Here is a 12455-nt window from a genome sequence, read left to right on the forward strand (position 1 = left end):
TAAAATCTCACAATTAATGACATAGTTATGGCCCGGACAAGCTCATTTATGGCCATTTTTGACCTTTGAACTCAAAGTGTGACCTTGACCTTGGAGATATCGACGTAATTCTTTCGCGCGACACACCGTCTAATGATGTTGAACACATGTTCCAGATGATTTTAAAATTTAACAATGATCGACAAAGTTATGACCCGGACAAGCTTGTTCCGCCAGCCCGCTAGCCCGCCAACCCGCCCGCCCGCCCGCCCGCCGACATTCGCCAATCTAATAACTATATTTTTCGTTCGGAAAACCTGGTTAAAAACAATAGTCGTAAAAACAATAACTGAATCATTATTCTGTACAGGCTCAATTTATCCACGAAGTAATAACCCGATGACTGTGTATTCCTTTGTCAGTTTGTTCAATTACACGTGTTTTATATGACGGCAGGTATGAAAGGTGTAAGCCATACACGTGTTTTATATGACGGCAGGTATGACAGGTGTAAGCCACTGATGTCCAAGATGAGACCAGTGTGGTTGTCATGGGAAAACAAGAACATGAACGTGCCTCCGTACGAGGCTGAGCCGAAAACGATCGACTACATAGTGAAAATCGGAGACGGTGAGTTGAGTGAACGCGTTGACGAGAATGTAATATATAGCTTAATACTAGAAAATTAACTTAAGGTAAACCACGATATGATACTGTATTATTACTTTATTAACTCATTTATGCTTAGCATCTAGACAAAAAAAGGCCTTGGAAAACAGCGTAGACCCTGATGAGACGCCGGTCTGCGCTGTTAGCTTAAAGGAATTTCTGTTAAGAAATATTCTAAATATAGAAATAAATATACTAGACATTTCTAATTTTGGAAAGAAAATGATCCAATTAAAAAGAATGGAATAGTCCACTAGGCATAATGAAATACTTTTTTTCAGACATGCGTCAAGACATGCTTGCATTGCAACTGTTGAAAGTAATGGACACAATTTGGAAGTACAGCTTTGACGACTATCAGTAAGATTTGAATCAGTCCGCACAGGCAAATCAGGGACGACACTACCCGCTTTTATGGAATTATTAGTTTACATGAAGTCTCTCTCAAACAAAAATCCAATGCAGGCGGAAAGTGTCGTCCCTGATTAGCCTGTGTGAACTTATTTGGGACGACTCTTGACGCACATGCATTTAGCTCCGTTTACAGATAATTAGGCTCATGTTTAATAAGTATGGATTACGCGTACAGTTAAATTTATCAAGCGAGGCAGGGAAACGTCATATTCATTCATAAATAATAAACAAAAACGAAAACACAAAACTGCTGTTTAGCCGTGGGGATTATTTTTTACCATACACACAAGAGGGTGGGATACATAGAAAATACTAGTTAGTGATTAATACATAGTATCGTGGCTTAAACAGCCTGCAGAACTACATATAGCCTTGGTGAATGATACCTGAAATATTTTGAGTCTTGTTCTGAGAAAACTGGGCATAATGCATGTGCGTAAAGTGTCATCCCAGATTAGCCTGTGCACTCCGCACAGGCTAATCAGGGACGACACTTTCAGCTTAAATTGGATTTTTTCTAAGAAGAGACTACATTTAAACGAAAAATGTCATAAAAGCGGAAAGTGTCGTCCCTGATAAGCCTGTGCGGACTGCACATGTTCATCTGGGACGACACTTTACGCACATGCATTATGCCCAGTTTTCTCAGACCACGTCTATTTTAATGATTTTTTTTATAACGAAAGCTTTAAGCGTTGTATTTTTTTCCTTTATGAAATAGTTCCCACATTTTGCAATGGAAAAAGTGTATTATGTTTAATACGATTTCGCTTTATTTTAGTTTGGTCGTGTACAACTGCATGGCACTCGGTGAAAACTTCGGTCTCATAGAAGCTGTGCTGAATGCAAAAACGGTTAATGACATCCACATGACGGACAGGGGTAAACTGTTTCGTACCGAGTCCATACATGCCTGGCTCTACAGGACCACACCAGATGGTGACAAGTAGGTTGCCACAGGTTACACAGCGTATATTGAGCCTCCCTCGGACAAACAGGCTTAATGCATGTGCGTAAAGTGCCGTCCCAGATTAGCCTGTGCAGTCCGCACAGGCTTATCTGGGACGACACTTTCCGGTTTGATGACATTTTTCGTTTAAATGAGGTCTCTTCTTAGCAAAAATCCAATTTAGGCGGACTGCACAGGCTAATCTGGGACGGCACTTTACGCACATGCATAATGCCCAGTTTCCTCAGAACACGACTCATATAAAAGCGGAAAGGGTTGTTCACGTATAGCGTGTGCGGATTGCCCGGGCTAATATGAAACACAGTTCATGGACATTCAGCAACCCCACTTTTGTGAGAACAAAGCTCTATTATCTCAAGCAAACATAAACAATCTTGGCAATGGTGTAGTAAACAGGCATGTCATACAATACTTAAAAGTTGAAAACCGATATAAGTAAATGTGTTATTGAATTAGGCTTAGTGGAAAATGTATCATATTCACTTTTTTAAACAGAACAAAAAACAACACATTGTGAAATAGTGAAATTCAAATTTGACTGTTTTGATGATTTGAATGCGTCGGTCCATTAACCTCCAGGACAGCTTGCTTTACCAGCACTGTGTGCACATGATTATAAATGGTCTATATGCAAAATGTGTATAGGGAAATGGCCGTAGAAATAGTTTCATGACCAATCACCACACAATTTATGTGAAACAAGACTATTGCCAAGCAATATAAGTCCCCTACCGGTGAAACCCAACCATTTTCAGATGTTTTATATTTTTTATATTTGTTGCCATAACAACAAGAATTGTTGACGTAGGAACACAATGAAATGACAAGCATAATGTCCATATCGCCATCTATTCATGTTTCAAGTCTCATGAAAAAAATTGAAGAACTTTTAAAGTTATCTCAGTGTCCAGAAAAGTGTGACAGACTGACATACAGACTGAAACACAGAGCGCAAACCATAAGTCCCCTCCGGGTTCACCGGTGGGGGCCAATAAAATTGACTGTAACCTTAACTGCAGTAACAGCGACTTGTAAGCTACCTATTTACTGGCTTGAATACAATGCACTGTCGGACCGTATTTGGTACAAAAACGAATATGTACAAGTTTGTACCATATTCGGCCGAATATGGTACAACTGTCTAATTGTACCATATACGTATCTGCAGTTTTGGGGTAAAATGCCTGACCGAATATGGTACAAACTTGTACCATATTCGGATGAAAAATGTACCACATTCGTTCCGAATATGATACACACTCATCATCGTAATCATCATCATCATCATCATCGTTATCTCATCATCATCATCATCATCATCATCATCGTTATCTCATCATCATCATCATCATCATCATCATCATCATCACATCAATTATCAACACCCCAATGATCATCATCGTTGTTATCTTTACCAACACCACCATCATCATCACCATCAAAACCAACATCATCATATCCATTATCATGATCGTAATGGTGATCACAAAAGTTTTTTTGTGATGATAATGACAGCGATGTTTTCGGTCGATAATGAGGATGTTGTGATGATGATGACGACGATGAGAATATCATCATCATCATCGGCCAATAAACATCGCCATCATCATCATCACAAATATTTTGTTATCATCATCATCATTATCATCATCGTCGGCCGATAAACATCGCCGCCATCATCATCTAAAAACTTATCATCATCATTATAACCATCATCATCGTCCGATAAACATCGCTGTCATCATCATCCCAAAACGTTTGTTATCATCATCATCATCATCATTATCATCATCATCATCATCATCACCACAATCATCAAACCCCAATCATCATAACCACTGTCATCATCATCACCACCACCATCATCATCACAATTTTTTTACCATCATCATCATCACAAATGTTTTGTCATCATCATCATCACATATTCATTTTACATTTTGTATTTTATAATTTGTTTCATTCAAGAGATTCAACAAACTTGTACTTTTTTCATTTATTGGTATACTGACAGGATTTTTCAAAGTAATATTGAAGAACATAGAACAGCATTTAAATTTTAATCCAACTGTAGCATTTTGACAAGACATAATATACATATATACATTCATTTTAGTAGCAGCCAAAATATCCCAAATGTGCTTCGTAAAAAGTTACCAGTAAATGAGCAAATGACAACAAATTTCCGGTAGAAGAACATAATCATCAATCACAAAAATAACATAACAGGTTTCCAAACACCGATATACATGTATATTTCACCTGTAATGTCTGTACATGACATCTATGATATCATACCAACCGATTCCACTAACACGCAAACGCAGCCATGCGTTTGCCCATTTTGGCCCCTTGATGATTTCTTTTATTGCCGAAATAAGACCGCTGTTTCTGCCCGCTCTTGTTAATAGGAAACGAACGCTAACAGGATTTCTGTTACTAGTATCTAGTCCAATATCCGGCCGAATGTAAATTCTAGGTGTTTGCAAACTCATTGACCTTATTAAATCTCTAAAGGGTTTGCCGACCTTCGCCAACACAAACTGGATTGACGGGTTTGATTGTATGCAGAACTTAAAAATTTCAACTTGAATGTGAAGTGGTAACATCAGAAATGGAAAAGTCGTTCGCTTCTGTGCCCTCCTATTGTTTATCATATCTTGAAGCTCTTTCAGGGCTGAACACACAGAGACGTCACCGTTGTCGCCAGAGTCACCGTTGTCGCCGGAGTCACCGTTGTCGCCAGACGCAGCGTTGTCGCCGGAGTCACCGTTGTCGCCGGAGTCACCGTTGTCGCTGGAGTCACCGTTGTCGCCGGAGTCACCGTTGTCGCAAGAGTCACCGTTGTCGCCAGACGCAGCGTTGTCGCCAGATGCAGTGTTGTCGCCAGACGCAGCGTTGTCGCCGGAGTCACCGTTGTCGCCAGACGCAGCGTTGTCGCCGGAGTCACCGTTGTCGCCGGAGTCACCGTTGTCGCTGGAGTCACCGTTGTCGCCGGAGTCACCGTTGTCGCAAGAGTCACCGTTGTCGCCAGACGCAGCGTTGTCGCCAGATGCAGTGTTGTCGCCAGACGCAGCGGTGTCGCCGGAGTCACCGTTGTCGCCAGAGTCACCGTTGTCGCTGGAGTCACCGTTGTCGCCGGAGTCACCGTTGTCGCAAGAGTCACCGTTGTCGCCAGACGCAGCGTTGTCGCCAGATGCAGTGTTGTCGCCAGACGCAGCGGTGTCGCCGGAGTCACCGTTGTCGCCAGAGTCACCGTTGTCGCCAGACGCAGCGTTGTCGCCTGACGCAGCGTTGTCGCCAGACGCAGCGCTGTCGCCAGAGTCACCGTTGTCATACGACTGTTCTAAGCGTGATATTATGTCCTTGTACACGCGTTGATTGATACGGATACTAACGTAATGCATGCCAAATCCTTCTGGGAAATACCCCAATGCAATTGTTCCAACATCACCATCGAACTTTCCATCTGCTGACACAATTGATGAGTGTTCTAGTCCTCGGGTAGAAACTACCAGGCACTGCAAATTATATTCTCTCATAAGTGCAATGAGCGTGAGGTTGTCGCCGTATGTCCCATTCTTAGACATATTCTTAACGTATTCATCAAATGTTTCATCATAGACAAAAGTTTCATAGAAATATCTGTTTTCTACAATGTGATGGACTGCTTCCTTACGTAAAGCATCTACGTCTTTGTATATACCAATTTTACCAAGTTGATGCGATATAGCAGCAAATTGACAATTTCCATCCGGATTTGGGTCCATGGCAATATTCACCCCATCCAACAACTGCAGATTTTCATGGTGTGTTAAAACATGATAGTACTTAGTTCTGTGATTTTGTTTCTCTGAGCGGTTCTGTTTTAATGAATGTTTTTTAATTTTTCGTTGTTTCTCTAACGCAACAGTTAGGCTAGTCATGTTTTCGACCCCAACCGATTTGCTTACGAATCCAAGTTCGGGTTTGTTCGGTACTTGAAATGACACGATATAAACACCATTTCGTTTTACTTTTTCTACCTTGCCTTCGATAACATATCTTTTGGTTGGCACCCTGGATTTTCGAAAGGGATAGCGAATTAATACTGTCTCTCCTACTTTGTACTTGCTTGGGGAAGTTGCGTTTTTCAACAGCGACCTGTAAGCCTTTTTATTTGCTCGCCGTATGGTTTTCTTTATTTCACGAGAACTATGACGTTCTTTGGTAAAAACATGACTTCTTCCGTAGTAGGCTTCAAAGGGCGTGAGACCCCCAAGAACTCGTTTGAAACTTGTGTTTATGGCATAGGCTAAATCTTGAAGCCCTTCGACCCAGTTAAATCCACGTTTACTTTTTGTTGCAAATAGAATCTTGGCCTTTATAACACTGTTTGACCTTTCACACTTGCCCTGTGATTGAGGATGATACGGCCTACTATTGATCATTTTGATGTTGTACTTGTTCAACAAAAGTTTCATACTAGGGCCTTTAAATTCCAGTCCGTTGTCACATTGGATGATGTCAGGGGCAAGGTTAACCATCAACACGTCCTCTAATGCCTTTGCAACTTCACGCGAACTCTTCGTTTTCAGGGGTTTTGGCATAACGTACCTAGAATAAACGTCCACGACTTGTAGAATATAACTGTATGTGGACCCCTTGTAGCTAACACTTTGATTTTTCATGTTACTTATGTCAATCTGCCATCTTTTGCCTGGTTCCTCTTCTGTAATTGTCTTTGGCTTTGGCTTGTTTGTAAATCTCGGATACTTCTCATGGTAATACTTGCTATTGTACAGTATTTCAAGGATAGCTTGTTCCGAGAACCCCGTGTAATTTACTTTCAGTTTGTTGTAAATAACCCTTGCTCCACATCCTTTGTTTTCCATGAACATCTTCTCAACAAATCTAGGAAGATCTTCTTTCACAAGGACTTGCTTTCCGCCACACAATAAAGAACCCCGGTCACCAAGCTCGAAGTCCTTACGTTTTCTAATCATGGCCAAACAATTATTCTCTTCAGGTGTCCGTTTCTTCACAGGGACATCGAACGATCCGTTTAAACATCTGACAATAATGTCGTACTTCGACCTGGGCAAGCACCCTAATTGCTTCCTTTTTCTCCTAATTGCTTCCTTCATCTGAAATAATATAATAAGTTATTATACATTTATACTTCATTAGTTAATAGAGCTTGTATTGAACACCGCGTGTCGAAAACGAATGTCTCACGACATGAGCTGAGCTAAAATCACTCGTCTGATAGCTCCGCTAAAATTTACAATCCGAACTTCCGGGCAATATGCGCAATGAAAGTAGCAAGTACTTCATGTAAAGTTTCATTGAAATCCAACCGAATTCAAATTCAGGGGAAAAATAGCGGGCAAACTTATGGCGGTCAACGGACAAACGGTCTGTAGAAACCAATGCTACGTGGATGGAAGGGATATAAAGAAGGGGCCCTGGGGGTCTAGGTCGCTCACCAGAAGTCACGACTAGGCAGGGTTCGAAGGTCAAAGACCTATAAACTCCATAAAATTTAAAATGTTCAAATCTACAGATTACAGGAGCTCGATCTGATTTTGGTGGAAAATACACTTTCGAAAAAATGACTGTAGCTTAAATATTTTAGCAGTTTAGGAGTTACGCACCCGGAAGGAATGCCACGGACAATTGGATAGACGGACGGACAACTGCAAATGCACTCTGAGGGGGGGGGGCATAAAACATAAAAATCAATGCATGTTAAAACATCAATGCATATTAAGACAACTGAAAATTAAAATTATGTACAGTACTTAGTGTCAAGAATTCTTTTGAAGTTTGAAGAAAGTTTGGATTTCAATTCTTTCTAGTCGAAAATCACAACTTTTCTTGCCGACCGCCAAGTCAAATATGGTTACTGACTTCTGAGTAAGACTCGTGTGCAAAATTCCCGCCTTTTTAAAGCGGCACGTTATCAAAGAAAAAATCGGAAACTTCAAAGCTTTGTCGGCTTCTCAGCAATATGACGTCGGAACGACAAATCAACTTTACAAAGTAATGTTTAGGAATACAGTCACACCTGTCTAAAGCAGCCAGTCAAACATCCTTATTTTTGGAGAGATATATTCATTTAAAAGAGCTCAAAATCTCTTAAATCGGATTTTGGTGAAAATACACTTTCGAAAAAAAAAGTTTTAAAAATTTGTAAATTGCTATTAATGATCTCCACGAAAGTATCTGGCCCGCCCGGGAATCGAACCAATCTGACGCGCAACCGACTGAGCTAGCCGGCGAAACAGTTACACAACCAGCAAAATCCATGTAAAGTGTGGTTAGGTTAGCTGTTTCTGTTACTGCTAGTTACGACGACGACGACGACGACGACGACGACGACGACGATGATGATGATGATGATGATGATGATGATGATACTTTTGTCACTTCCAATATTAGGTTAATACAATGTATTTGAGTTTGAAAAAAAGTTTACACATCGGCAGACTATTTCATTTATTAAGAAATACATAATTTATGTACCATATACGTAGGCCATTTTCATTTTTATGAGTTTTTTTGGTATGTACCAAATACGTTTTGGCGAGCATAGAAAAACTTATTCCAACCGAATATGGTACAATGTTTGTACCATATTCGGTCGAAAATTGTACCATCTTCGGTCCGAGTATGGTACATTTGTACCATATTCGGCCGAATATGGTACAAATGTACCATATTCGTTTTTGTACCAAATACGGTCCGACAATGCACGATATACTTACCAGTTTTCCCTCCAGTTTTCAGAATCCATTGCGCCGATTCAAATATTCCGCAGCTGCTTGTGTTGTGGGAATTTATCTGCTGGGAATCGGCGACAGGCACCCGAGCAACATTCTCGTTAAGAACACTGGCGAAGTAAGACACCCATTCAGATAAAAAAGAATCTGTTTATCTGGACACAAATGTACCTACGTGTTTGTTTCTAATGATTTTGTATTAACAAAGAAGACAAGTATTATACGAAATAGTAATATTTGCTCTCATGAATATTCCGTTAAAATTATACAATAAATATCGTGCATGTTTGTGGATTTTTATACACATTTATATATTCATGTATAGAACGGCCGCACATCGCCCTTGACCGATAGCAGAATATGGGGGTCCTGTGAGGTGTTCAGTCGGGGTTTAAACCTGTACCTATCTAAATGCGTGCATATATATAACAACAAAATGAATTATAGCTTTGCGTAATTCGATGAAGGGAATTGTTCTTTCAAGACGCAAATTTTGATGTTTGTGTCATTATATTTTATTGTTTATCCAAATTCATTTGGAAAGAATGTGCACGTGTTTGTGTATAATTATGTTTGACACTCCACATAGACATATTGTGCATAAAGTAAACAGTTCATATAGCAATACAACTTGTGATTGAATGTAAATGAAAACAAGTAAGCTGGTTATTTTTAATGCAAGTATTATTCACTAAGGTGGAACATGCAAAAAAATACGTAAGATGTATTTGAGAGTTATAAAGTTTACATTATTCATGAAGTATTGATTACAGTAAAAAAGCATTTTGTTATAAAAAAAACCCATTAACAACAGAATAGAAAGCTCAGATAAAACCCTGCACTCGGTTTGCGAGCCCCACATCCATTGCACCACAACAGTTAGTGATAACTGGCATTGCTATGCACTGTAGTAAGCTGTTCATATACATCGCCTTGACGGAAGAAAATGTTTTTATGGATAAGCTCGTTTTTTTTTACGTACAATGTCTAATTCTGAGCGCTTATAATTGAGGGTGTAGCAAAATGCGATGGAATATTAACGCACATATCTCAACGAACTGTTCATCGAAATGTGATTTGCTCTTCAACACAACGCTTTCCAAGTCAATAAAATATCGTTATCAACAATACACATACGGGAAACTAACGGGACCCGAGTAACAAGAAAATAAATATCAAGGTCTCAATCTGTCTGATGTGCACTGACTCTCCTGATATAATAATTGACCACGGCCTAAATCAAGAACATCATTGGTAAATAGATTTTCTCAAGTGTTCAGCATGTTAAGATATTACGTCACAAGAGCAAGGTTAAATAAACCGTATAATAGTACACATAATATTAACCATCCAACTGGTCCATCAGTGTAAAGTAAATAATTATATCACTTAATGAAGCATTAAGCTATACTTAAAAGTTATTCGGTAATCAACAAGTGGGACGACTTTTTTTGTCGCAAGTTTCGGTACTAATTAGACAATAATTTAAATATGTATGGTGAGATTGCTTTTTACAGATGTTCCACATAGATTTCGGCCACTTCATGGGTCATAGGAAGTCCAAGGTGGGCATCAGGCGCGAGAGAACACCGTTTGTGATCACGAAAGACTTCATGAACGTGGTCAGAGGTGGCAAAGATGACGTCGAAGCGGAAAACGAGTAAGTTTTTGTTTAATTTGTGTCAAACTCTAATCCTTGCGCTCCTCTATTAATTCATTTTGAGAATAAAGGCTTCATGCGAGGGTCTTAAGAGTCGACCATGATAAGCCTGTGCAGTCAGCACAGGCTCATAATGAACGACAGTTTCCGCATAAACTAGATTTTCACTGAGACTGTTTTCAAACACAAAACTCCATAACAGCGGAAAGTGTCGTTCTTGATTAGCCTGTGTGTACTGCACAGGCTTATCTGAGATAAACTTTTAAGCATATTTAGTCCCATTTTCAGGAGCACGGCTCACATAATTTGTCTTTTTCAGGTTTATGTACACGTGCTTCCAACTCTTCATGTCCATCAGGCGGCATGGTACCCTGTTCCTGACACTACTCAACCTCATGATGCACTCTAACCTACCGGAACTGAACTGTCAGGCTGATATCGAGTATTGCAGGGATGTGCTGGGCCTTGACAAGCCGGATCACGAAGTAGCCAAGAAGTTTTTCAAGGAACTCATTGCTTCATACAAGAAACAATGGATGACAAATCTGAACTTTTGGTGTCACCGCCTTAACAAGGCAATCGATATGCGCATCAGTACTTCAAGTTAGAAGGCAACTTGGTGTTGGAACTATTTTTAGATTGGTATCTACCTTCACGTTTTTTGGAGTTTGTGCATGGATTTTATTATACGTACAATCAAAACTGGAGTTTTGTTTTAACTAGAACTGTTTTCCATACATTTAACAAGGCAACTAAACTGCAGTTGGAAAATTAGAAGGAAACGTAGTGTTTGACCTATATGTCGAAATAGGTTTAATTATCATAAGCGGGTTACGACTGTGTCGCATGTTTGTTATAGCGGGACTAAAAGGACACAGGTTTAGAACTAGTTCTGTTGCATGTCTTATTAGACGAAGAGATATCTGGAACCGAACCCATGTATGCATTGCTATAATCTATTGAATGCATATGTATGTGTGTATACATCACAATGATGCAACGGTACTTTGTAGGCTAAGAGTTGTATAATACGATAAAAGGGGCATTTTATGACGGTGGAGAATTTGTGTGCAATACAAAATCTTTAAATGAAAATTATAATGACACTAGTAAATAGGTGCTTCAAGAAATGCGTGCGCATATACGTGGGGAAACAGTACTCGATCTCATGTATGTATTACTACGCGTTCTGTGGGATATAGTCCGTGTCAATGTGCCTGTGTCTTTAACACTAAATAAACGTCGATTTTATGTGTGCAATGAAGGGAACAATGAGAACTATACAAGTGAAGTGCAGCGTGGTACATTGTCACATGGACGCATCTTATGTAGTACTGTCGTATTGTTATTGGAGAGCCTGACTCTGGGAAACGGGGTTTAATGCATGTGCTTAGTATCGTCCAAGATAAGCCTTTACTGTCCACACAGTCTAATCAGGGACTACACTTTCCGCAAACACTGGATTTTCGCTAGGAAGAGCCTTCATTCAAACGACTGATACAATACAAGCAGAAAATGTCGTCCCCGACTTCACTGTGCGAACTGCACAGGTTGTTCTGGGACGGCACTATGTGCACAAGCATTACATTCTTCTTCACTGAGAAAGCTTTATTTTGAATGTTCAATACCAAGTGTGAAACAAAATAATTACTCATTTGTGTGTAAAGAGTTTGGATTTAGGAACCGATCATAGATGGTTTTAAATCGCAGATATGTGCATCATTGCTGACATCTTGTCAGAATATTATCTCAGCATTATACTTCGGTCAGTAATATTATGTAAATATATATTCTTCTACGTATGCTCAGGCTTATTGTTTCATATTCGCAACTTGTTGACTTTTATGCAATATTTTATGTCAGTGAACATGTTCACGTGATAATATTTCCATTTGATTTTGCAATCCTCACAATTCTGTGATTAAATGCGTGTACATGTATAATGTAAATTGTTACGTTCATGTATGATGTAAATTGTTACGTTTCCATAAATAAAAGT

General features: G+C 39.6%; 1 protein-coding gene across 1 annotated transcript in view; it reads left to right on the plus strand.

Moving 5' to 3' along the window:
• Window positions 1-12453, plus strand: part of LOC127866217 (phosphatidylinositol 4,5-bisphosphate 3-kinase catalytic subunit alpha isoform-like) — a 39566-nt gene extending 27113 nt beyond the window's left edge. Inside the window, exons 18-23 of the mRNA XM_052406650.1 lie at window positions 479-609; window positions 930-1008; window positions 1844-2008; window positions 8797-8914; window positions 10314-10456; window positions 10776-12453. Coding sequence (XP_052262610.1) covers window positions 479-609; window positions 930-1008; window positions 1844-2008; window positions 8797-8914; window positions 10314-10456; window positions 10776-11064 — 925 coding nt within the window. The 3' untranslated portion in view covers window positions 11065-12453. The remainder of the gene's footprint in view (window positions 1-478; window positions 610-929; window positions 1009-1843; window positions 2009-8796; window positions 8915-10313; window positions 10457-10775) is intronic.
• The last annotated feature ends 2 nt before the right edge of the window (window positions 12454-12455 follow it).

This window comes from Dreissena polymorpha, chromosome 1 (genome assembly GCF_020536995.1).
Source record: "Dreissena polymorpha isolate Duluth1 chromosome 1, UMN_Dpol_1.0, whole genome shotgun sequence".
Classification (NCBI taxonomy): Eukaryota; Metazoa; Mollusca; class Bivalvia; order Myida; family Dreissenidae; genus Dreissena; species Dreissena polymorpha.